Source organism: Lithobates pipiens, unplaced genomic scaffold, assembly GCF_037356315.1.
Source record: "Lithobates pipiens isolate NorthernLeopardFrog02 unplaced genomic scaffold, aLitPip1_a1.2 Scaffold_18, whole genome shotgun sequence".
Taxonomy (NCBI): Eukaryota; Metazoa; Chordata; class Amphibia; order Anura; family Ranidae; genus Lithobates; species Lithobates pipiens.
Genome location: NW_027507758.1, coordinates 332,509,620 through 332,536,299, shown reverse-complemented (window position 1 = coordinate 332,536,299; position 26,680 = coordinate 332,509,620). Strand labels below are relative to the sequence as shown.

At 45.2% G+C, this 26,680-nt stretch overlaps 1 protein-coding gene across 1 annotated transcript in view; it reads left to right on the top strand.

Moving 5' to 3' along the window:
• Window positions 1–1,839: 1,839 nt before the first annotated feature.
• Window positions 1,840–26,680, top strand: part of TTK (TTK protein kinase) — a 91,344-nt gene continuing 66,503 nt past the window's right edge. Inside the window, exons 1-3 of the mRNA XM_077487336.1 lie at window positions 1,840–1,971; window positions 4,372–4,546; window positions 25,553–25,775. Of these exons, the coding sequence (XP_077343462.1) occupies window positions 4,390–4,546; window positions 25,553–25,775 (380 nt within the window). The 5' untranslated portion in view covers window positions 1,840–1,971; window positions 4,372–4,389. The remainder of the gene's footprint in view (window positions 1,972–4,371; window positions 4,547–25,552; window positions 25,776–26,680) is intronic.

The window sequence follows — 26,680 nt, the reverse complement described above, 5'->3', positions numbered from 1 at the left end:
CACAGAATACAGGGGTCAGGAGTGCATAACTCACAGAATACAGGAGTGCATAACACAGAGTACAGGAGTGCATAACTCACAGAATACAGGAGTACATAACTCACAGAGTACAGGAGTGCATAACTGACAGAATACAGGAGTCAGGAGTGCATAACTCACAGAATACAGAAGTGCATAACTCACAGAGTACAGGAGTGCATAACTGAGAGAATACAGGAGTCAGGAGTGCATAACTCACAGAATACAGGTGTGCATAACTCACAGAGTACAGGGGTCAGGAGTGCATAACTCACAGAATACAGGTGTGCATAACTCACAGAGTACAGGAGTGCATAACTGACAGAATACAGGAGTCAGGATTGCATAACTCACAGAGTTCAGGAGTGCATAACTGACAGAATACAGGAGTCAGGATTGCATAACTCACAGAGTTCAGGAGTGCATAACTGACAGAATACAGGAGTCAGGATTGCATAACTCACAGAGTACAGGGGTCAGGAGTGCATAACTCACAGAGAGAAGAGGTTTGGGAGAGCAGAGACCAGGAGTGTGTAATGCTCAGAAAGCAGGAGTAAGGGGTGTATTGCACAGAAAGTGCAGAGGTTGGGAGTGTGTAGCGCACAGGTCGCAAGGATCTAGTGGCAACCCTACGTGTAACTTAACTCCATAGACTGTAATTTAATCCTGTCAACCTGTAAAATGCATACCTCCCAGCATTTTGAGAGGGGAATGAGGGACAACTAATAGCAAACGTATGTAGGCATAGGACACGCCCCCTGCCACACACCCTTAAAGGGGAATTAACCAACAAAATAAAGGTACATTAAATCCGCAAGGGCTTTTTTTTTTACAATTAATATTCCTTTATATTGGCTTTTAAAATTTACAAATGCAGCAATTTAGAATTTGGATGAAAGGTTTAGCACTGGGAAACACTTTCTGAAAGATAAAAAGTGCATTTTATATACAACTATATAGATTAGACCAAAATGAGGGGGGAAGAGGAACAGAGGGACAATCAGGGACAGTCCCACAAAATCAGGGACAGTTGGGAGTAGGGATGAGCTCCGGCGTGTTCGCATGGTCTATGTGCAGAGCCCGCCAGGAAGTCGGCACAGCATTGCGCTAATCACAGGCAGTGAGACATTTTCCGATCTCTGCCGCCGCGCATCGGGGCAATGTCTAAATGCCTGTGATTAGTGCAATGCTGTGCCGACTTCCTGGCAGGCTCTGCACATAGACCATGCGAACACGCCGGAGCTCATCCCTACTCCCAACTGTCCCTGACTTCCTGGCGGGCTCTGCACGTAGAGCGTGTGAACACGCCTGAGCTCATCCTTAGTTGGGAGCTATGAAAGTGAAAGGAGAAGCAGAAGCCAATTCCAACCCATGGGGGCTGCTGAAGAAGACATTTCTGTTTTTGCTTCTTTATGAAAACTTGATCTATAGCATACAGCAGCTTCTACCTCAGAAGATGTTTTGAATCCAACAAAAATTGTAGAGTGCCTGGAGGGAACATAAATTTGTAAATGTAATTCTTAAACTGTTCCCTGTACATGGGTTTTACTTTCAGAGAAGATCTGTACACAAATATTTCCATAACAATGTCAACATATCCAGAAATTCAGTAATCCCTCTCTGTGTTTTACAACACATAATGCTGAGATAAGTGTGTTTTTTTTATATATATAATTCGTTATTGAAGGAATAATAACAAGCGGATGATTACAAAAAAATAAAAATAATCGCGTTGCCCAGTAGTAAAATGGCGGCGGATGAATCAGGAGACTTCCAGGCAATTCCTTTTCCGCCTTTCTTCAAGAGCCAATCAGGACTCGGTATCGCGGATGTGCACATTTCAAACTTGCAGCTTCTCGTGTTGTACGGGGTTGGGGTGGGAAGTTTTTACCGGAGTTCGTTACCGGAGGCGCCTGGCGGGAAGAGAGCAGGAGCGGCGGCCGGGATCGTCAGGTGTGTGATGAAGCCGGGGAGATCCCGGAACAGGGGGCAAGGGAACTGTCATTATTGACGTTACAGGACAGTTCAGCTCTACATACACAAAGGGGGTGTAGTAGGACTCCGGCCTCTGTTATTCTTGTATTAGGGGTGGGAAGACATTTAGGCTCTCCTCTCACACAGCTTCTGTCTACGTTATCAAGGCTCCATGTCTATGGCTACCGGCACATATACTGTACATGACACCTCAATCTGAAACACATAAATGTGTGTGTGTACACACACACACACACACACACACACACACACACACACACACACACACACACACACACACACACACACACACAGCACCTCTGTCTGTTTTTAGCTGTCTGTCCCTGTGGGGTGGATTCATATAAGGCCTCACGCCCATGGGTGTACAATCCTCTGTCATTGATTTGTCTGTGAAGACAGCAGCACTGTATTGTGTGGGTCCACACTTTCTGCATCCCAGGACCTGCCTACGGAGCATATTATCCTGTGCGCTAATGTTTACATGTGTGCCATGCAAATGTAATCTATTGCAGCCGCCTGGGTCCTAGCAATCTATAGGGTTATGTTGTGCTGTGCACTGTATGCATGTGAACGGTAACTCAGACAGCACCTGCATACCCACTTGGTGACCGCCAACCGCAGATATACTGTGGCAGAGCTGCGCCACTGCACCAGATCTCGTATACGATCTGGCTCTTTTGGGTAGAGGGCGTGCATCTGCTGCTCTGGCTGTGCTGCCATTTGCTACAGCACAAGCCGATCAGCGGGTCCCAGCCAATGAATTATGGTTGGAACCCGCTGAGCAATTGGTAGAAGGTAAACAACAGGGTTTTCTACACACAGAGGTGATGTGCCATTTTTTTTTTTTCCCATCCAAAGCAGGGAGTAAAAACCAACACCTTGCTTAATCAAAACTGCACATACTGCACACAATAAACATTGTTAGGCACACAGTTAAACTTTTGATTGCCTCCTAAATGTTAACCCTTTTCCAGCCAGAAACAGTACAGAGACAGTGTATGTTATTAGCACCGATCACAGTATTAAAGCGGAAGTCCGCCCGCCACTGCAAAAATTAAGTCAGCAGCTGCACATGCAGATGCTGACTTTTAATAGGACATTAACCTGTCCTGGAGTCCAGCTATGTTGGCACCACGGCTGATGTTTCCATCAGCTGTCCGGTGCATGCCACCTTCATTGTGAATAAGTGAATCCAGCAGTGTAGCCATACAGCTTTACGACAGGAACCCTACTGCGCATGTGCTGCTCCTCTCTCCTACTGGCCCAGTGGCTGGGGTAGGAGGAGGGAGCCGAACGGTGACATCAATATCTGCAGCTGAGGCTCCCAGAAGTGGGGACAGCATACCTGTGAAAGACCCCCTCCCCCTGAACGGTGCCAAATATGGCACTGGAGTGGAGGAGGAGTACAATGAGTGGAAGGTAAACTTTTGGGGGGGAACTCCGCTTTAAGCCTAGTACACACGGTCCAAATGTCGGGCAGCATTGGCTGGTTCAATAGAAACCGGCCATATTCGGCCTGTAAGTATTGGAGTCAGTCCGACAGAAGCAGGTAGTTTGGCCAGCTTGTCAAATGGGCATGACCAAAAACGGTCTGCAGATTGGCTTCCGATTAATGCTCTCAGCCAATGGCTGAGAGTGCTGACCCCCTGTCAGAACACATTAGCACAGCAGGGAAGATTGCCGTACTAACATTGGATTGTTAGTACAGTGGCTCCTCCCTGATCTGTCAGGTTTTTTTTTTGGTGTCCAGCCCTGCTTGATTGAACAAAAAAAACCTACTGGTGTGTACTAGACTTTAGTGTCCCTGGGAGGTCAGTGGCAGTAAGTTGTGTCTCACCCCCCCTTGGGAGCACCAGCCAGTGTCAGATTGACCGCTGCACTATCACAGTACCCCTGTAAGTCGCTGATCGTAGCCATTACTAGTTAAAAAAAAGACAAACAAATTTGAATATCTATACTATAGTTTGTAGATGTTATGACCTTTATGCAGACCAATCGATATAAATAATTTAAGAGACAAATAGAAACCTACATATCATTGATCTTTCCTTCCTTTTTTCTCCTCTGGTGGTGGAAGCCAATTAGTTGCAGTAGTACGGTAAGCCCAAGCTGCTGTGGTGACATACCGCCATAGTATATGTTCATGACCGCTTGGGCTCAGAGGAAGTGGATTGAATGAAACTGGTTGTTCAGTCACGAAGGCTGGTGATATTTGCTGTCGGCTATTACTGGCCATGTGTTTTTATTTTAATGCAATTGGAGAGTGATTCAGTTATAACCCCTCCGGCTTTATGCACAGCTGTAAAAGGTGTAACGTTTTTGATTAGAAATTTTTGGTAACGTGTCGTCATTGTCCAGTCTAGAATTGATCACAAAATGGTTGATGAAGATATAAGCGAGAGGAAGCTGAAAATTGCATCGATTCTGGATAGAGTTAAAAAACTTAAGAAAACTGAAGATGCTTTGAAGTACAGCAGTGATGATAATTGGACAGGTGAATTGATCTTTACAAAGTCATCGGCTGATACAACAGGTAAGAATATTGTGCTTTTTAGTTAAACTGGGTGAGTCAGTATCTTTCCTCCCCATGTGTATTTTTATTTTGTTCTGTTTTTAAGTTTATAGAACATAAAAATACAACTGTCATTTGATCTGCATAGATATACATAATGCTCACATTACAAAGGCATGCTGTGCCTCTTTGTTTTAGAACTGCTTGCCTGTAGTGTTGTAGTGGATGGTGCTTTTTAACCACTAGGTGTCCATGCTATAGCCGAAAGACGGCTACATCGCGGCACTCAATTGCCGGGAGGGTGTCCCTGGACGTCCTCCTGTTTACTTCCTCCCTGCGCATCGGGGGAAATCTGTGTTTGCTGTGTCCAAGGGACATGGCCAGTCACAGATTGTGCTAAATGGCCAATCATAGCGGCCATTTAGCACTCGATTGGAGTGTGCAATGAGGGATGATCACATATGAGACAATCTCTCATTGCTGGTTCTCCCTCCTCACACAGAGACCGCGTGTGAGGAGGGAGAGCGACCTGTGCTGCGGAGTGAGTGAAAACTAACTACAACACAGTGCTCACAGTATCTGTCAGTGTCGCGTGCCATCAGTGTCACATCATTGTCCTGGTGCTCCGGGGCCTTCAAAAGTGTAATAGTAGTCAACAATTTAGATGTGTCATTTATGCTTCTAGAACACCTGATGGCACTCCCTGCATGTTGGGCCTCTTTAAGTGGCACGGCTGTGAGAAAGTCTCAAACATGTGGTATCATAATACTCAGGAGGAGTAGCAGAATGTATTTTGGGGCATCATTTGTGGTATACACGTGCCATGTGAGAGAAATAACCTATTACAATGACAATGTTGTGGGAAAAAAAATACAACCTCAAAAACCTCACCATGCCTCTTACTAAATACCTTGTAATGTCTGCTTTCAAAAAAAGGGGTCATTTGGGGGTTATTTTGTACTTTCCTGGTTTGTTAGTGTTGCAAAAAATGAGATAGGCCATCATACATCAGGTGTGATCAATTTTTGTATGATTCGCACCACAGCTTGTAGACTCTCTAACTTTCACAAAGACCAAATAATATCCACTAATTTGGGTTTTTTGTTTAACAAAGATATGTAGCAGTATAAATTGTGGCCAAAATATTTTTAGTTTTTCTCAAAAGCGTCAGGCTCTGAGTGAGAAGTTAACCCGATTACCTATTTGGGGAGTGTATAGATTTCCCCCAATATAGGCATCTTTAGCAATGTAAACCCAGAGGGAATTCAATCTTACTGAGAATTGGTGTAAGTGGACCAATATTTGTGGAAACGGGGCATCATTTTTGTAAGAATGCCAATGGTGCAGGTCAAAAATTATCTAAAACTTTTATTGACATCTTAAAGTAAAACAGATGTGACATAAAAAGATTAAAAGCAATGTGGGAAGCGTAAGATAAGTAGGGCTACAACAATTAATCGATAATGAAAATCGTTGACAACGATTTTCATTATCATCGATTAGTTGGTCCGCACCTTCCGCCTGTCTGTTAGTTGAAAAAAAATGAATAGCGCCCCGTCATTGGTGTCGGGGGGGGGGGGGGGAAATAGCGCCCCGTCATTGGTGTCGGAGGGGGGGAAATAGCGCCCCGTCATTGGTGTCGGGGGGGGGAAAATAGCGCCCCGTCATTTGGTGTCGGGGGGGGGGAATAGCGCCCCGTCATTGGTGTCGGGGGGGGGAATAGCGCCCCGTCATTGGTGTCGGGGGCGGGGGAATAGCGCCCCGTCATTGGTGTCGGGGGGGGGGGGAAATAGCGCCCCGTCATTGGTGTCGGGGGGGGGGGGAAATAGCGCCCCGTCATTGGTGTCGGGGGGGGGGGAATAGCGCCCCGTCATTGGTGTCGGGGGGGGGGGGAATAGCGCCCCGTCATTGGTGTCGGGGGGGGGAGGGGAATAGCGCCCCGTCATTGGTGTCGGGGGGGGGGGGGGGAATAGCGCCCCGTCATTGGTGTCGGGGGGGGGGGGGGGATAGCGCCCCGTCATTGGTGTCGGGGGGGGGGATAGCGCCCGTCATTGGTGTCGGGGGGGGGGAATAGCGCCCCGTCATTGGTGTCGGGGGGGGGGGGGAATAGCGCCCCGTCATTGGTGTCGGGGGGGGGGGGAATAGCGCCCCGTCATTGGTGTCGGGGGGGGGGGGAATAGCGCCCCGTCATTGGTGTCGGGGGGGGGGGGGGGGGAATAGCGCCCCGTCATTGGTGTCGGGGGGGGGGGGGGAATAGCGCCCCGTCATTGGTGTCGGGGGGGGGGGAATAGCGCCCCGTCATTGGTGTCGGGGGGGGGGGGAATAGCGCCCCGTCATTGGTGTCGGGGGGGGGGGGAATAGCGCCCCGTCATTGGTGTCGGGGGGGGGGGGAATAGCGCCCCGTCATTGGTGTCGGGGGGGGGGGGGGATAGCGCCCCGTCATTGGTGGGGGGGAATAGCGCCCCGTCATTGGTGGGGGGAATAGCGCCCCGTCATTGGTGTCGGGGGGGGGGGGAATAGCGCCCCGTCATTGGTGTCGGGGGGGGGGGAATAGCGCCCCGTCATTGGTGTCGGGGGGGGGGGGGAAATAGCGCCCCGTCATTGGTGTCGGGGGGGGGGGGAATAGCGCCCCGTCATTGGTGTCGGGGGGGGGGGGGGAATAGCGCCCCGTCATTGGTGTCGGGGGGGGGGGGGGGGAATAGCGCCCCGTCATTGATGTCGGGGGGGGGGGGGAATAGCGCCCCGTCATTGGTGGGGGGAATAGCGCCCCGTCATTGGTGTCGGGGGGGGATAGCGCCCCGTCATTGGTGGGGGGGAATAGCGCCCCGTCATTGGTGGGGGGAATAGCGCCCCGTCATTGGTGTCGGGGGGGGGGGGGAATAGCGCCCCGTCATTGGTGTCGGGGGGGGGGGGGAATAGCGCCCCGTCATTGGTGTCGGGGGGGGGGGGAATAGCGCCCCGTCATTGGTGTCGGGGGGGGGGGGGAATAGCGCCCCGTCATTGGTGTCGGGGGGGGGGGGGGGAATAGCGCCCCGTCATTGGTGTCGGGGGGGGGGGGGGAATAGCGCCCCGTCATTGGTGTCGGGGGGGGGGGGGGAATAGCGCCCCGTCATTGATGTCGGGGGGGGGGGGGAATAGCGCCCCGTCATTGGTGGGGGGGAATAGCGCCCCGTCATTGGTGTCGGGGGGGGGGGATAGCGCCCCGTCATTGGTGTCGGGGGGGGGGGGGGATAGCGCCCCGTCATTGGTGTCGGGGGGGGGGGATAGCGCCCCGTCATTGGTGTCGGGGGGGGGGGATAGCGCCCCGTCATTGGTGTCGGGGGGGGGGGGATAGCGCCCCGTCATTGGTGTCGGGGGGGGGGATAGCGCCCCGTCATTGGTGTCGGGGGGGGGGGGGATAGCGCCCCGTCATTGGTGTCGGGGGGGGGGATAGCGCCCCGTCATTGGTGTCGGGGGGGGGGGGATAGCGCCCCGTCATTGGTGTCGGGGGGGGGGGGGGGATAGCGCCCCGTCATTGGTGTCGGGGGGGGGGGGGGGGGGATAGCGCCCCGTCATTGGTGTCGGGGGGGGGGGGGGGATAGCGCCCCGTCATTGGTGTCGGGGGGGGGGGGGGGGATAGCGCCCCGTCATTGGTGTCAGTGGGGGGGGAATAGCGCCCCATCAGTGGGGGGGAATAGAGCCCAGTCATTGGTGTCCCAGTTTTTTCATTATTACTTTTAAATAAACGAAAAAATTGAACATTACGTTTTTTTTTTTTTTTTTTTTTTTTTTTTTTTTTTTTTTTTTGTGATTTTATCCGATTAATCGAAAAAACAATCGGCCGATTAATTGATTTTATGAAAATAATCGTTAGTTGCAGCCCTAAAGATAAGCGTAGCCCACTGGAGCATATGGTTCTAGCACTTCAAGCCTGTATGATACATTGCCGTATGGTACCTGTATCCAACTTGTCTGGGAAGAGTGTTTTATCTCTCCATCTGATTTCCACCAGTGAAGCTACCGAGATTGAGTAAATGATCACTTGATTGGACTATTCATTGTGTGGGATTTTCTGTTATATCACCACAACTTCAGGCAATGGAATCACAGTTCACTTGATTGGACTATTCACTGTGTGGGACTTTATATTTTAATATCATCGTGGGTGATCCCCCTACAGTTTATGCATGTATATTTGTTTATATACATGGATTGCTGATCTGGGCTAAGCATTGCATATACTGCTGCTATTTACACATTGTCACCGTCTGAGCACATTGATACTTCATTATTATTTTCTTTGCAGTATTCCCCATTTTATCATATCATCACTGTTTGAGTACATTGATGCATTGTTTGCAGTAATTAGCGCCACACTTTTTTTTTGTTCTTTATTGTAAAGGGCCATGCTTGTTCATGAGGACAGATTGGTGTTGTGGTCTCAGGTTTTCACCTGAACCAAGATACTGTCATCCTGCCATCATTTTTTTTTCCAAAACCGTGTTCCAGGGAAGAGTAATCACTACATTGTCTTGATGTGTGTGTGTGTGTGTGTGTGGGGGGGGGGGGTGCCAGGATTTTAAGCTAGAGCTTAGCTTCACCCTCTAAATGTATATTTGGTAAAAGCTTACACTTTCACAAACGCTTCCCCCCCCCCCCTTTCTCCTTTTTTTTTTTATTTATTTATTTATTTTTTATTTTATTTTGGACTGGATCAGGGGATGTGATTTTGATGCAGCAATATCACTCTCCTCTCTAATCCCATTTCTGCAATTGCCTTTTCTAAATTTTCCCATACAGAATACCTTTTTTTTTGCTCTGCTCTAGCTGACACCTCAAATAAGCAATGTCTTTGGTAGAATAGAAGCGATGCCAAATACTGGATGAGAAGTACTGTAGACGGAGGCACATGGGCAGAACCTGACTGAGCAGACATGCCAGCTTCCAGATCTGCTTTTGAAGGGACGTTTCTGTCATATTGTTGTGCTTTGTCCCAGCTCAGCTTCACCTGGTAAATATTGTTACTAGGTCTAATAACCCCTTCCACTTAATATAATGGTTCTTGGGAGTTCTTTCCCGAAAACAAAGCAAAAAACAAAGCAGCACTGCCTCAGCTTTCAGTCAGAATGGCACTAGCTTCATTCTCTACCCTTGTTACCTCACACTCGGTGAAATCCTCTCACTGCTCATTCTTCTGTTCTGAGGCATTTTTGGAAAAAATGCTTCAGAAAGCCTTTTAAACAGACCTCAGATCATATAACAAACAGTCTGACTAGGAAAATCGGAGAACTGGGCCAGTGCACTGCAAATCTTGAACTGCGAGTTGATGAACTTGAAAAGAACACCCAGACTTATGCAATTGAATTTGAAAACCTCAAAGAGGAAAATTTTAGTCTTTTTTTTTTTTTTTTTTTTTTTGTAATCTCATTTAAAAGTTCATGAAAACAGGGCTCGCTTTTCCAATATCTGTGTACGTGGAATACCTGAATCTGTCACTGATTTGCAAGCCACTATGGTATCCCTATTTCAAGAACTACATCCTTCCATAGCAATCAAAGGAATGGAGATTGACAGGGTTCATAGAGCCCTCAAACCGTGCAAAGCTGATGGACCACCGTGCGATATTGCCAAATTTTCACTATTTCCGTACCAAAGAACAGCTTCTAGCTGCAGCTAGAGCAAAAGATTCACTGATTTTCCAGGGACATGCCTATCAACTTTTTGCTAATCTATCTCAGCTCACTATCTCTAAGTGTCGGGCTTTGATGCCACTTCTTTTTACAGCAACATCAAATCGCCTATCAATGGGGCTTTCCATTTTAAATTTTCTTCACTTACCAAGGATATAAATATGTCTGCTGAACAACTCCAATCTTTACAAAACATCCAGCTTCTAGATTGCCCTCTTAACCAAAGAAACACACAAAATTGAATGGTTACCGGTTCTGTACAAAAATGGAAGGATATGAGTGTCGCCAGGGGAAAACAAAACTTGATGCCGGGTATTTTTATATCTTTAACTACCAACAAACTAGATGTTTAACTTCCTTCTCCTTTTTTTTTTTTTTTTTTTTTTTGTTTTCTGTGATGTTTTTTTTGGGACAATGGTATCATTTCTGTTTTGTGTATTACTTGTTCTTGTTGGCAGTGTTTATGGTGTTTTTTGCAAGTTTGCCAGTTTGCTACCCTCGGATCCCCATTATTATGTGGGCTTCTAACAGTAGCTCTTTGGCCTCTGGTGGACAGCTTGTCACTCCCCCCTGTACGCCATTCTGTTGAGCTATTGGCTCTTTTTATTATTTTACAAATCATAGTAATATCTGCTCAAGAGCCACGTCCTTTACTTTTCTTCCAGCCTTTCCTTTTTCCTAACCCCTATACTGAATTGTAATCTGTCCTACTGTCTTTTTATAATGCAACTCCTTATATTACCAATATGGGCCCCTTAACCGCTTGTTGACCAGCCGCCGCAGTTTTTTACTGTGACAGAATGGCTCGGCTGGAGGATACGACGTTGTCTTGTGTCACTTCGCCTTTTGATCACTCCTAGTTTTAACCCCTTCCCTGCCAGTGACATTTATACAGTAATCAGTGCATTTTTATAGCACTGATTGCTGTAGAATTGTCAATGGTCCCAAAAATGTGTCCGCCGCAATATCACAGTCCTGATTTAATTGCATGACACCGCCATTACTAGTAAAATAAAAATGCCATAAATCTATCCCCTATTTTGTAAACGCGATATATCTATCTATATCTCTCTCTACACAAATATGTAGCATACATATCGGTCTAAATTAAGGACATTTTTTTATTTTTTTTATTAAAAAATGTGGGTTATTATAGCAAAAAGTAAAAGATATTTGTTTTTCAAATTTGTCACTCTTCTTCTTTTATTTATAGCGCAAAAAATAAAATCTGCCGAAGCAATCAAATACCACCGAAGGAGAGCTCTATTTGTGTGGGGGAAAAAAGGACGTTTTGTTAGTGTTGCATGACTGCACAATTGTCAGTTAAAGCGATGCAGTGCCGTGACGCAAAAAATAGCCTGGTCACTGAGCAGCCAAATCTTTTGGGGCTGAAGTGGTTCAACATTTTGACCCTAAAATCTATAAGGTCCTAATATACTACTAAAGCATTCCGCTTATTTGCCACAGCTAAAATCCACATTCTTTGCCTACAGGAGACACATTTTACTGAACAAGGTACTCCTAAGTTTTTCAGCTCCTCTTATCTACAGGTGTATACAGCCTAGGCAGCTACTAAACAACAAAGTGTTCTTATAGCTATTCACTGCACAACCCAATTTGTACTTTCATCTGAAATTAAAGATCCTGATGGCCACTACCTCATTCTTATTGGGCACATTTCTAAATGTTGCTGTAACCATTGTATCATATTTTACTCCTAATAAACATCCATTATCTATTTCCCATCTTTTTCATGTAATTGATTTACACAAGTTGGGTATAGTGATATTATGTGGAGACTCAAACCAAGTTTTTCCATTCTTGGATAAATCTCCTCCTGTTCCCCTAAGCTTTCATTTCAGCAACTTATCTCTAAGCAGAACATGTTAGATTCTTGGCTTGAGCTTAGTCCAACTTGTAAATGCTTTACAGATTACTCCCATCCTCACAAATCGTTTTCTAGGATTGGTCCTATCTTCCAATCAGTTATAATGCCCTTTACTTGATCCGATCGTAGTGCAGTTTGTTACCATCGCCTCTCCCTTACTGAGAGCCCAGGATTCGTCTTGGTGCATTAATGATTCCATTCTAACTCACCCGTCCCATTCTCTAGATATTAAAGCGGGAGTCCGCATCCTACAAATACTGCAGCTGCTGACTTTTAAAATAGTGACACTTACCTGTCCAGCGCGCCCGCGATGTCGGCACCCGAAGCCGATCTCTAGATCGACACTCGAGTGCTGCTGCCGCCATCTTGGGTATGGGAATCAGGAAATGGAGCCTTTCGGCTTCATTTCCCGGTTCCCTACTGCGCATGCGCGAGCCGCGCTGCGCAATGAGGACGGTCCCCGCTGCCTCTGGGATCTGTGTTTCCCAGCAGGCAGCGGGGCACTTGCGGAAAGGGGCGTAATGTACGCCCCTTTCCACAGAGAGCTAGCCCGGAAGTGGGTGCAGTTACCTGGATTATCCAGGTAACTGCACCCCCCTACCCCCTGAAAGGTGCTAATTGTGGCGCCGGAGGGGGGGAGGAATCCGATGAGCGGAAGGTCCATTTTGGGGTGGACCTCCGCTTTAAACATGCTCTCAATGACTATCAACACTTCTGCAGATATTTTCCCTCTCACTCTTTGGGAAGCACAAAAAACCTGTAATTCAAGTTACGCTTATCCGGCAAGCATCATTTCAAGCGTAAGCTCCTTCACCAAAAATTTGAAAATTACTTCAAACGATGTCACAATGCATTCCAAAATTCTCCCTCCCCTTCTACTAAAGCTTGATGGAGCCCGCTTAGAATTTGACCTGTTTTTCTCAAGTCATCTTCCAGGACGGCACACCTGAGAGATGAGAGGCTCCTCCCTACAGGAAACACAATCAATCGACAGCTGTTTTAAGTCCCCACCCTTCCCCTTGATCCTCAGTTTTTGATTGTGTTTCTCCCTACACAGCAAAACTGTTTGTTTTTTTCCAAATGACCCGAAGCCTGGGGCTGGTGGTCTCCCCCTGGGAGCCGGACCACAAGCCTGGGAAGCCTCTGGGTCTGGTAGGATATTCTTGTCCTTCCTGGGGGGTTCCCCTATCTTTTCCTCAGGGCGGGCAGCAGAAATTGGAAGAGCCCCCCTGAGAGCTGAAGGACCCTGGGTACAGTGGTGTACCCAGAACTTCAGGGGCCATTATCCTGTCTCCCCCCTCCTAACCTGTACAGGTGGCTGTTCAGACGGGGGTGCTGGCCATCGGTTCTTTCCAGGGGGATCTTGTCCCCGACTCCTGGGTCCCCGGTAGCTCGCGTGGGCTGCCGGAGAGGGCGTGGCAACAAGCACCCGCGTCATTTTCAAACTTCGGGAAAATGGCAGCGGCGTTCTTACCCAGGAGGGAAGGCTGAGAGTCAGTAGGAGCAGGCGCCCACATCCTCCTTTCTCTAGAGCGAGGAGGCACCAGTTTACTACGGTGTATGTCTGCCTTAACCACCTCAGATATGAAGATGGGAATGAGGAATGGAAGGCATTGCCCCCCCCCCCATGTATATAGACTGACTGACTGGTACAGTGCAGGACACAGCCTAACCTAGCACCTCCCTATGGGGACAGCAGTTGGGGGGGGGGGAGCACTTTGGCGGCTATCCTCCTTGCGTGTGGACCATAAGGATGGAAAAGCAAGCCCGCTGGCTGTGGCAAAAAGAGGAAGACGACAACGGTGAGTACTTTACTTTCCTTTTGCCGTGGGAAATTAGCTGCAAAATCCCCAATTCCAGCCAGAGGGTTCCTGGGCATTTGAGATCTCACCTGGGGTCTGGATTCAAATAGCCCTTAAGCTTCTGCTAAAAACACCAGCTGCAGCCCCTCTTACATCAGAGAAGCTGTATGGTGGACAGGTGGTGCAGAGGAACGAGTGTGCCTAAACCACCTCAGATGAGAAAGAGGTAGGTAGGCCATTGCTCCCCCTTCCCCGTGTATATACTGACTGGTGCAGTGCAGAACTTGGGGTCGGGATACAAATAGCGCAGACGCCACTGCTAAAACCACCAGCCACAGCTCCCTCTTACAGCAGAGACACTGTGGTTATCGCAGCAGTAGGTTGCCAGCCTCTCCCTACATGCCCAGTTGTGGTACATTTAGTAGGGATGAATATAGCGTACAGAGGGGACCTGGTAGATACAAAGTTACTTACAGGCCAGGTATACCACTGAACAGGTTATTAATTGGGCAGTGGTTGGTGGATTCAGAAGCTCCCCTGGTCAGCAGGTGCACTAGGTTACCGGCCCTATTAGCCCAGCTGCTAGGAATCTGAAGTTGCTTCACAATGTTTAAAAGCTGACCTAACATTCAAGGATGGGCAGAGACCAAGCTACTGTGTGGCACAGTAGGGGTTCCCTTGTCACAGATCCTCCTTTTGGGGGTTGCCTGCTATAGTTAACTTTCATAAGCTCCAACCTCCCACTCCACCTTTACACTGTGTTTATATTATAGTGTAGGAGGTAAGAAGAAACTTTTTTTATTGGTTTGGGCTACAATCCACTCAGTGGCAGATCTAAAGGCGATTCACCATAGATCGCTCCCTACATCCTTTTAATTGAGGATTTTCTGTGCAAACCTATGCAAGAGCTACATAATTGATTGCTTGAAGCCTGCAAATAGCTATTTACCTCCCAGGCTAAACTGGTAACCACCTCTTCTAGAGAGGTCTTAAATTGGTCTCTAGGGCTGAGCTCATTGAGACTTTAGTTGCTAATCAGCACCACCTGGATATGTGCTGGCTAGCGTTTGCTCAGTCTATGGAGGTAAGGTAGGACAACAACTACTACTAATAGTAGGGTGTCCAACCATTTTAGGATCTGTTCCTTCTCTGGTGGTGAAGGTTTAGTATCTACAGCCCAGGCTATGCCTATGAAATAAATTGCCTGTTGGTTATTTCATAAAGGGATAGACCATGACTCCTCATTGGCTGCACACCAGTAGACCTCAGTAGTGAAGGTTTGTGCTTGCTGGGATGTTTTTGTGGCACAGCAGAAATACACATTGAGATTTGTGACATCTCTGCTTAATAAGGACTATATTGCTGTACATCAGAAATGCACTGCACTGAAGCTTGTTTGCTGTCCTTTATATACTAAAGGTACTGCTTTGTTTGGCTACAGATCAGAAGAATACAACAGTGAAGGTGGTCTGTACTTTCTGGTTTTGTGTTGCACAGCAGAAATGCACATCATTGAGTCTGGTGACATCTCTGCTCATAATGGTTATATTGCTGCACATCAGACATACACAAGATTGAGGTCTGTCTGTGGGGCTTTGTGTCCTGTTTTACTGCCTTGTTGGTTACTTATCAGAAAGGCAGCAGTGAAGTCTGATGGTCCTGATTTGCGTGGCGCTGTGCTGATTCAGACAGTGCTATTAACAGCAATGGCTGCCGAGTTTAAACATGCGATTTGACATGTTGAGTCGCATGACAAATCATTTCAATATGGATGTGCTATCTCTATTCATAGTGTTTTATTGTTGCACATCAGATTTATACAGCATTAAGGTCTATGAGGTTTTGTGTCCTGTATTGCTGCCTTATCAGAAAGGCAGCAGTGAAAATTGATGGTTCGAATTTGTTGGGCTACTTAGTAGAAATACAAATTGAACCCCTGCCAGGTGTAGTACATATACTGCCTTTGGTAATCCATGTAGCACCACAAAGTGGTGTTGTGCTGATTTTAGCCATGCGATTTGACATGTTGAGTCGCAAGGCCAAATCGCTTCAATATGGATGTGCTATCTCTATTCAGAATTGTTATATTGTTGCACATCAGACATATACAAGATTGAAGGTTGTCTGTCCTTTTATGTCTTGCATATACTGCCTTATTGGCTGCCTATCAGAAAGGACACAGCAGTGAAGATTGCTTGTCTTTTTCTGATTTTGTTTTTGCTGCTCAGCTGAGAGACACATTGAGGATGGTGGCCTCTCTGCTCAGTAGTGGTATATTACTACACTTCAGACATACACAAAGATTGAATGTTTGTGTCCTGTATGTCCTATATTTACTGCCTTATCGTTTGTATATCAGGCTAAGCAGTGTTTCTCATGGATCTACCTTTCTGCATCTTAGGGATACACAGCAGGGGTTTGTTGGCTGCAATCCTCCAGGGAGTCACAGCATTGGGGACCCCTTACTTATTCGACCTGAAAATTGCTATTTGTTTTTTTTTTTTCCCTGCGACCTGTGTAATCTTGAGGTCTGTGGATCCAGGAATCAGGGACTGCTGGTGTCGCACAGACACAAATGGTACCCATTGGAAGCCATAGTATATGACTTCTCATGCGTCTTGCAGTCCCAAGTCGCAGGTTGGGTCGCACGGGTGTGGGAACCCTAAACTTATCTGTCCCTTCTGATTGAGGTTTTGCTACACAGCAGGAATACTCATCATGGCGTTATTGTTTTATTTTGCAGCAGACCAGAAAGATTGCAGCTGTAAAGGCTGTCTGTCTTTTTCCTCAGTGTCTGCTTTTATGTTGTTGCACAGCAGAAATACTCAAGATTGAAGCTTGTTGGTGCTTTCTGTTTCAGAAAAACACAATGCTGCAGGTTGCTTGTGTCCTTTCTCAGTGTTGGTTCTATCTGAACTACACTACAGAAGTGCATGACAGAAAGGATTGTCTTGTGTTCCATATTTTTCCCTGTGGCATAGCAAAAATGCACAACACGGGAGTTGGTGTTCATATTAATCTTATAACTGTGGTGGTTTGTCAGAAATACACAACATAGAAGTTTGGGTCTTTCTGTCTTTATAGCCTTGTTTTGCTGTACATAGGTAAAGCACAACAGTAAAGGGGGTTCCTGTCCTTTCCGTATTTATATATCAGTTATGACCTAGCTAGCTGCACTAAAGAAATACGCAGCATTTAGTGTTTGCTTGAGTCTTAATGTTTTTACGTCTTGGCAGCACATCAGAAAACCAGACTATGAGGACTGTTTGTCTACGTTGAGGTTCAGATTTGGGTCTCTTCCCATATTTGATATATTGGTTTAGCTAGTCACACTCAGGCACACAACATTGTTGTCTATGCTTGTGTCCTTTCTGTCTAAATCTATTGTGCCGTGCCCACAATCTATGATCATTTTATTTGTGATATTAATAATGCATGTATCACCTTTTTGTATTTCAGCCTTCTTTTCCATGGAGGGGCCAGGAGTTCGGGCTGCAGCTTTCACATGTCAGAAAACCTTGACCACTTGCATTCAGGGATGCCAGAACCATTTCCTAGGGTTGAAGCCCTGTAGGGTTATGGGACACTGGAGGAAGGGGATAATGAATCGCCCTGTTTAGTAAGAACTTGGAGAGTTCTGTTCAGAGGAGTATTAGGGCCTAAGGATGAAGTATAAAGATGTATACCCGATCGAATAGGTTTCGGCTCGGTGCATGGCCTTCATTTTGCCCTTTTAGCAAAACTAGACATAGCAATATGGGTAGTCTACTCCTGCTAGGGACTTTAATCTCCTGAAGAAGGCTCTCAGGCGTAAGTAAGGACATAGATTGGGCGTGCCTTAAACCCAGGGTTCAAGCTTCTGTTAATCTATTTCCCTTAAGTAGGCTTCCCTTTAGTCTTTTGCTGACATAAAGATAAAAAGGAAGCAGTTTTATTTCCCTCAACAGGATAGTGTTAAGACAGGCCCTCTTATTGATTAATGTAGTGTCCTTGTCTTACACAGGTCTCTTATTTATCTTTTTAGTGGTTCTAAGTAGCACCTACAGGCATAATAGGCCATGGTTGTTAGATGTGTGAGATAGGCAACATTGCTAACCTACAAGTTTAACATGTTTTCTGATTCCATTTTTAAGAGCCCATTTCACCTAGATACTGCATCTGAAGCGGAAAAGGCAGGAACATCTGTGGAGCAGACCTGCAGATCAGCCGCATGATCCAGCTAAGATGCCTTCATCAAGCATATGAGCGTATGGAATGGAGGTAAAGCTCACTGCAGAGCCAAGGTTCGCCAAGAGGGTTTTGCAGTGGCCCCACCCTAAGGTAGGCCTGAGGTACTTGTTTATCCTCTCAGGTGTGCCGTCCTGGAAGATGACTTGAGAAAAGTACCAGTTACTTACCGGTAACTGTCTTTCTGGGAAATCTTCCAGGACGGCAGGCCTACTTCCCGCCCGTTGGAGGAGGGAAAATTCTAGAACACTAGAAGGTGAGTACCTATGAGGAATGATTTCCCTTGTGAACCTGGTTCAGGAGTTACTTCTCTACAAACTGAGGATCAAGGGGAAGGGTGGGGACTTAAAACAGCTGTCGATTGATTGTGTTTCCTGTAGGGAGGAGCCTCTCATCTCTCAGGTGTGCCGTCCTGGAAGATTTCCCAGAAAGACAGTTACCGGTAAGTAACTGGTACTTTTTTGCTGACTGCAGATAAATGAATATGTGAATCACAACATCCCTATTACCTCAAAGCAAACAAATTACATTAGCTCGAACCTTATGTTCACTGCATAAACCTAGGACATCTGTGCAACTCAAACTAAACCGTGATTCATACACAAGTAACCATGTCAAAATTTTAAACGCATTCTGCTCAAATCTTGCTAAATTATATTTGCCCAATAATTAATGACCATACTGCTGCAGATTACCTTTTTTTCACAAATTACTCTTCCAACACTCTCACAAACCCACTGTGAACGACTCGAGTGTCCCATCTGTGCAATAGAAGTCGTCGCTGCTATTAAGGCTTTAAAATGTAATAAACGTGACCTAGATGGATTTTCTGCTTCCTACTACAAGAAATTTTCTGATAATCTCCTCCTATCCTAACTGAGACCTTCAATATGTTGAGGGGACACTTTTTTCATTCAGAATCCTTAAAGCGGAGTTCCGCCAATTGAAAAAAAGTCAGCAGCTACAAATACTGCAGCTGGTGAGCTTTTAAAAATATGGACGCTTGCCTGTCCAGGGCGCCCGTGATGTCGGCATCCAAAGCCGATCTGTCCTTTGGCTCTCAGGTGCTGCCGCTGCTATCTTCATTAAGGGAAACGGGAAGTCCCTACTGTGCATTCCCACTGGTCCCTGCTGTATCCTGTAGGGGTGCAACGGATCGGCACCGATCCGTAATCCAAACGGGTCATCCCGCTCAGATCGGCACACGCCGTGCTCCACGGCTTCAGCCTAGTTGTGGCGCGGCACCCATCTTGGTGCACCTGACGGCGTTTACAAAGTGATTGCTCCGTCAAATGACCGATCACTTGGAAACATGACGCCGGTTCCTCTCTCCCCTATCTGTACAGTGGAGGGGAGAGATCGGATGGCAGCAGTGCTGTGGACTGCATCTGTAGTGACCACAGGGCTGCTCTGTGACAATTGCAGTCACAGCCATCCCTCCATACTCTGCAATACCTAGCCATACCCATCCATGCTCAGCCAATATTACATTGGGGGAGATGTATATTACAATGGGGACTATGTGTTGGAATTTTCACAGGTTTTTGCAAATTCAATTATTTGCTGATCTGAAAAATGATCCTATTTGGGGAATGATCCGATCCGTGAGTTGTTTTTTGATCCGTTGCACTCCTAGTATCCCGGGACCTGTGTGTCTCCCAGAAGACAGCGGTGGAGAGCAAAATACCTGTATTGTATTTACTCCCCCCTCTCCCCCCTCTGCTTTTTAATGGGCATAATTTCCATGCTTCCCAAATCTAAATCTGATACCTCTTTGGACAATTTACCATCCTAGTTTTGCTTCTTAACATTGACATTAAACTTTTAGCTAAAATAATTGCGACCTGCTTGAATCAAGTAATAAGCAAACTTGTTAGTTGAGATCAAGTTGGGTTAATCCCCTCACACCAAGTAAGTGAGAATATTCTTAGTGCTTCTTTACTCGCCCATGCCGCTAAATCCAGACGTCTACCTGCGTGTTTATCGCTCAATATAAGAAAAGCATTCTACACTGTCTCATGGCCATACTTACAATATATTCTTCAAAAATTGGGTTTTGGGCCTCTTTTTTTTATTATTATTTTTTTAAAGTGGGTTTCATCCTTGTACGACAAGCCGAATGCAGTTATCAAATATGCTGGTTTTAAATCGAACCCTTTCCCTATTGGAAGATCTCTCGTGTTTGTATTTGCACTCCTCATTGAACCCTTGACCCATTGAATTAGCTGGATGTCATCTGCAAAGAGACCCTTAATGATGACATCTTGCTCTTCTTGTCGTCTCCTCCTCTGTTCTAAACCTTTTGCACACGTTTTGGGCTTAACCGTTAACTATCAAATCGACTGCACTTAACATTGCCTTGCCTCCTTCAGCTTGCTGAATATTCACTTCTCTTCTTGGACACCTCCATAGACTTCCATACCTAGGAATACAACTCGCTCCAAAGATAACTGACTTCTACTCAGCTTACAGCCCTCCATTACTAACAGGTTACTGAATTATCACAATAGTCCTCTATCCTGCTGAGGTAAAATTTATATAATGAAGATAGCTATATCTTTAGAGTGTGTTTTATTTATTTTTTTTTTTTATGGCTTATACAGCACAGAATTATCTCCTTTTTATCTGGGGTAAAACAAAACATGGAACCTCCTAAACCCACTCTGTCTCCCACAATGCTGTGTAGGTTAAGCTCTTCCAAATATTTCTGCTTACTATCGTGCTGTACACCTTGCACCTTTTATGGGTAACAATTGAGTCTATTGACGGTGACCCTATTTCATTCTAACATGTTATGGTTAAGACCAACTGATCATACTTTTATTTGCAATCCTATCACAAAACATTCTTTATCCATCTGGAACAGATTCAAAACTTCTTTCAAAGCATGGACTATATCTTTATCCTGTCTATATAATTTGGTATCTGCCTCCTCCATACATTCTTTTCCTACTTTGTGTGATACATTTGGCCTTCCTCAATCGGAACTGTTCTGATATTTGCAAATTAAATTTTGTTTTCCAACCTTATCTCAATTCCAACTCCCAACTATTCCAGATGTCGTATTTTGAACCCATATGTATTTCTGACCCTCATGCTAGAGGAATTGTTTTGTTTCTCTATAATCAAATTTTAGCTAGTACGAACACTGGTCCCCCCACATGTCTCCAAATGGGAACTAGACCTTAATCCAGGGGTAGGGAACCTATGGCTCTCGAGCCAGATGTGGCTCTTTTGATGGCTGCATCTGGCTCTCCCCTCTCAATCTGCGGATTGCGTAGTGTGCTGATCCGTGGATTGAGCCCATAGGAAAGGCCGCAGCTTCGGCCTACCTCCGGAGCTACGGCCATCTTGGTACACCCGGCGGCGGCCTAGGTGAGCGGCGCACTGACCTCACCATCGTCCGCCTCAACTGCTCGTGGATCTGCCTGCCTGTGTAGTGGTAAGTAAGCAGACAATCATAGGGGAGATGTGGATATTAGTTATAATTGAAATTAGTTGATTATTCGATTTAAAAAAATAAAAATTTGTTTTAAACATTGTATGGCTCTCGCGGAATTCCTTTTTAAAATATGTGGCGTTCATGGCTCTGTCAGCCAAAAAGGTTCCCTACCCCTGCCTTAATCGCTAATTTTAATGCTATTGAATTGTCTAGCATATGGTCCGCCTGTAAGTCTACTTCGTCTAATGTTGCTATGGAAGCTAACTTTAAGGTGCTAACCCATTGGTATTTGATCCCTGTTAGAATATCGAAATATGCTTCTTACCACCCTGAAGCTTGTTTTCGTGGCTTCATATTTGGTAGGATTGCCTAATTGCCCAAAAATTCTAGAAGGCAGTTTTTGACTTGGCCTCCAAAATCTTTGAAACGCCTATACAGTCCAATCCTGCTACAGCCCTATTAAACCTGATGGGATCACACAATCAATTTCACCTTCTTTTACAGGTCCTAATAGCCACAAAACAAACCATTGCTAAGGCATGGACATCTACAATATTTATATCTAGCTGAAACCATACACAGAACTAAAGCTCTTATTTGTGCTAAAATGGAAGCAATCGAAAGAGTTCTAATCGGTCAATTTGCGAAACTCTGGACTCCAGACTTTGACACCCTATTCTTGCTTTGGTAATTTTTTTACACAATTTACCTCGACTATACTGTCTATTTGGGATCGCATCACCACTTGTAAACCCCTGCCCCCGCACCCGCCCCCCCCCCTCCTCCTTTATTTTTTTTTTCCCCCACCTTCTTTTCATGTTGTGTGATACTTTTAAACAGATCATCTCTTCTGTTTTTAATAAATACAGTTCCTTGCAAAAGTATCTGGACTTTTTACCTATTTTGTTACATTATAGCCTTTAGTTCAATGTTTTTTTTAATCTGAAATATACAGTATGTGATGGATCAGGACACAATAGTCTAAGTTGGTGAAGTAAATTTAGATAAATATATGCATAAAACTATTTTTCAGAAATAAAAAAAATGGCATGTGTGTATGTATTCACTCCCTTTGTTATGAAGCCCATAAAAAGCTCTGGTACAACCAATTACTTTCAGAAGTCACATAATTAGTAAAATGTTGTCCACCTATTTGCAATCTAAGTGTCACATGATCTGTCATTACATATGCACGCCTTTTTGAAAGGCCCCAGAGGCTGCAACACCTAAGCAAGAGGCACCACTAACCAAACACTGCCATAAAGACCAGGGAACTCTCCAAATAAGTAAGGGACAATGTTATTGAAGTACAAGTCAGGGTTAGGTAATATCCAAATCTTTGATCCTTAGAAGCACTATCAAATCTATCATAACCAAATGGAAAGAACTTGTCACAACAGCAAATCTGCCAAGAGACGGCTTCACACCAAAACTCACAAACCGGGCAAGGAGAGTATTAATCAGAGAGGCAGCACAGAGACCTAATGTAACCCTGGAGGAGCTGCAGAGACTGGAGTATCTGTACATAGGATGACAATAAGCCGTACGCTCCATAGAGTTGGGCTTTGTGGCAGAGTGGCCAGAAGAAAGCCATTACTTTCAGCTAAAAAAATTGCACATTTTGAGTTTGAGGAAAGGCATGTAGGAGACTCCCAAAATGTGTGGAGGAAGGTGCTCTGGTCTGAGACTAAATTTGAACTTTTTGGCCATCAAAGAAAACGCTGTCTGGCGCAAACCCAACACATTACCCAAAGTACACCATCCCCACAGTGAAACATGGTGGTGGCAGCATCATGTTGTGGGGATGTTTTTCAGCAATTGGGACTGGGAAACTGGTTAGAGTTGAGGGAAAGATGGATGGTGCTAAATAAAGAGATATTTTTGTGCAAAACCTCTACCACTCTGTGTGTGATTTGAGGCTAGGATGGAGGTTCACCTTCTAGAAGGACATTGACCCTGAACACACTGCTAAAGCAACACTTGAGTTGTTTAAGGGGAAATGTGTAAATGTGTTGAAATGGCCTAGTCAAGGACCAGACCTCAATCCAATAGAAAATCTGTGGTCAGACTTGGATTGCAAGTGCAAACCATCCAAATTGAAGGAGATTGAGCAGTTTTGCAAGGAGGAATGAGCACAAATCCCAGTGGTAAGATGTGGCAAGCTCATGGAGACTTATCCAAAGCGACTTGGAGCTGTAGTAGCTGCATAAGGTGGCTCTACAAAGTATTGACTTTAGGGGGGTGAATAGTTATGCATATTGACTTTTTCTATTATTTTGTCTTATGGGTTTGCTTCACAATAAAAACTTCTAAGTTGTGGGCATGTTCTGTAAATTGAGGCACATCCTCAAACCATGTTCCAGGTTGTAAGGCAACAAAACAAAAAAAATGCCAATGGGGGGGTGAATACTTTTGCAAGGCACTGTACCTATTAAATAGATCTCCCCCTTATTGCTGCTCTTGCAAAATAAACCAATAGTCGCTTACTTTTTGTCCTTCTGATGGAATTTTGTAATGCTTTCAAAGTCATACTTTATTGTTTTGGTTTATTCGTTGCTCTACTTATTACAGTTTTGCATTATGAACTCATCCTGTCCATATATCGATATGTTTAGCTTTATTGCGATTTGAATTTTGTACCACCAGCCTTCAAATTTGACGTAGTACTGTAGACTTTGACAACCAGTATAAAATGCAGGTATATTAAAGTATAACTAAAGACTAAACCTTTTCCTTTTTAGTTTTGGATAGTGGGGATTATCTGGAACCCCTGTCAGTTTCTATTGCTGTCTATCCCCCCCCTCCTCTATTTTTTCTGTGTACCGTTATCATTGAAAGTAAAAGCAAATACCAAATTTTGGGTTTCCCCAGAAAAGCCAGAGGGGAATCTTCCAATGGGGACACTAGTTCTGGTGACCTGGCGGTCCCCAAGGAGTTATCTTAATGTGCTGGGATTTTCTCACTTCCTGTTTGGCTATGGGACAGGAAGTGAAGATAAATCTCCCCTAATGGGATGGGGGGGGGACTTCATGGGGGGTTATAACAATTCCTTACTTTATCCAAAACGAAAAAAGTTTTGCCTATAGTTCTACTTAAAATGCTGTTACATGGTTATAAACCCTTACATATACCCAGTGAAGTGACTGGCCTCAGGTGATAAAGAGATGAAACAAATCCTCCTTCATAAGTTGTATTATTTATTTTTCTTTCTTCTTTCTTCTTTTTTCCTTTTTTTTTTTTTAAATCTGCTGTCTAACCTTCTCTACACAGTGCACAGGAACATAGCTGAAGCCATCAATCAGCTTGAGGTTGTGTGTCGTCCCCCCCCCCCCCCCGTGTCAGGAAAACTTGGCAGAAGTGATACATGTTTTTAGCATAGAAACAAAACTGCAGACAGAAGTGAGACAAAGGCATAGTATAGAAGAATATGCTTTTGGTCATATTTTTATGTCTGAGGTTTACAGGCACTTTAAGCAACTTCAGGACAGCCTCTAGGAGCTTGTACTTTGATATTTCCACTGTAGCATGTCTGCTTTAACAGGGAGTGGGGTTGGTACATGCATCCACCAAGGTGTTGCACAAAAACGTGTTTGCAGACTCCATCATACACCATTTACTTTAATAGGGCATGGAGAAATTACACAATATAAGACATTATGTAGAAAGCCATAAGTATGTCGAAAGGTGATAAGCTGTAATAAAAACTGTTAGATCTGTTTTATTTTAATGCTGCTGCTGCTTGGTGTTTGCAGAGTGGCCAGGGAATAAGGTAAGAGTTGCTGAAAAATTGTGTTTTTCAGGTGCTTTTTCCATGCCTTAAGGGAACAGTCTGGAGTTGGAGTTCCAAAGTGTATTATAATTAATTGGATTATGTTTAGGGTAATAACTATACAGTCAAGATTTTAGTTCTATTTTTGAGGTGGTGATTTCTTGGTTACATCTATTTATTTGATTTTAATACCTAACACTTTCTCTTCCTCGCCCTTCTTCTTTTTTCAGAACATTCTGGAGTTTTTAATTCTTTTCTGACACCGAAGACCCCGGAAGAATGGCTAGCTTCTCTTTTAAAGTTAGAAAACACAGGCCTTCCACAGATTGACCATGTACTGCTCAATAGACTGCTTGATAATTACAGTCATGCTGTTGGATCACTTCCTGCAGAAGATCACAGCAACAATGAGAGTTATGCAAAAATCTTGGTACGATTTGCAGAGCTGAAAGCGTAAGTATTACTGTTTACTATTCTGACAGAGCTGTGCTGTCATTTTGCAATTGTCTCAGGAGAAAACCTGGGATAGAGTAAAGGAGGATCTTAATGCCTTGTGTGTGTGTGTCCCTTATTTATTTTTTTGCCATGCATGTTCCACGATGGCAAGCTGCAGAGAAGGTCGAGGAGCAATCTTTCCTCGGTTTCCTCCTGTGATTAAACTGGAAGTGATTGCTCCACACAGAGGAGCTCAAACGTAGTAAGGCATCTGGTGGGGGTAAGGAGCCTAGAAAGTGGGTCAGCTGTAATTTATACCAAAAAGACAATCCCTCAAACCTCAGGTCATCAATTTTATGCTGTCAAGTGACCCATTGGCCAGTCACTATTAAGTGCTGGGCCTGAAACAGCCCCGCAGCTTTCAAATCTTTAAATTTGGGCCAGGGCTGAAAGCCAGATCCCCAACTATGGAAGTGAGCGGCGATGGGCTTGGGGCAATAGCAAACTTCCCAAATGCCTTGGAGCTGAACCGCCATGTCTCCCCCTCCTGAAGGATGAGCCAGAACCCGAGTGTAGGAGTCCATGTGACACCACTGCACTGACTCCAACGGGATCCCAGAAAGGGTCTGTTGTACCTGTACCCATTGTTTGAGACCCGTGGCGGCACCAATCCAAAGCTTTAGAAATAACGACTTGCGTCCGGAAGAGCCATGCCCCCCCACAATTTTCGGCTTCTGGGCCCAATTTTTTTTTTCTTAAAAACATGATTGACTCCTTGTGATCAGTTTTCCCTGATCTATCCTTCGATTCAATGCAGCCTTTTTTCTTGCCTGTTCTGCAGTCTAAAGGTGAAGGGTGTTTTGGTGATCCTGATCACATCTGTTTGGCCAAGAATGTGCTATGCCGACATTGGCATTTTCTTG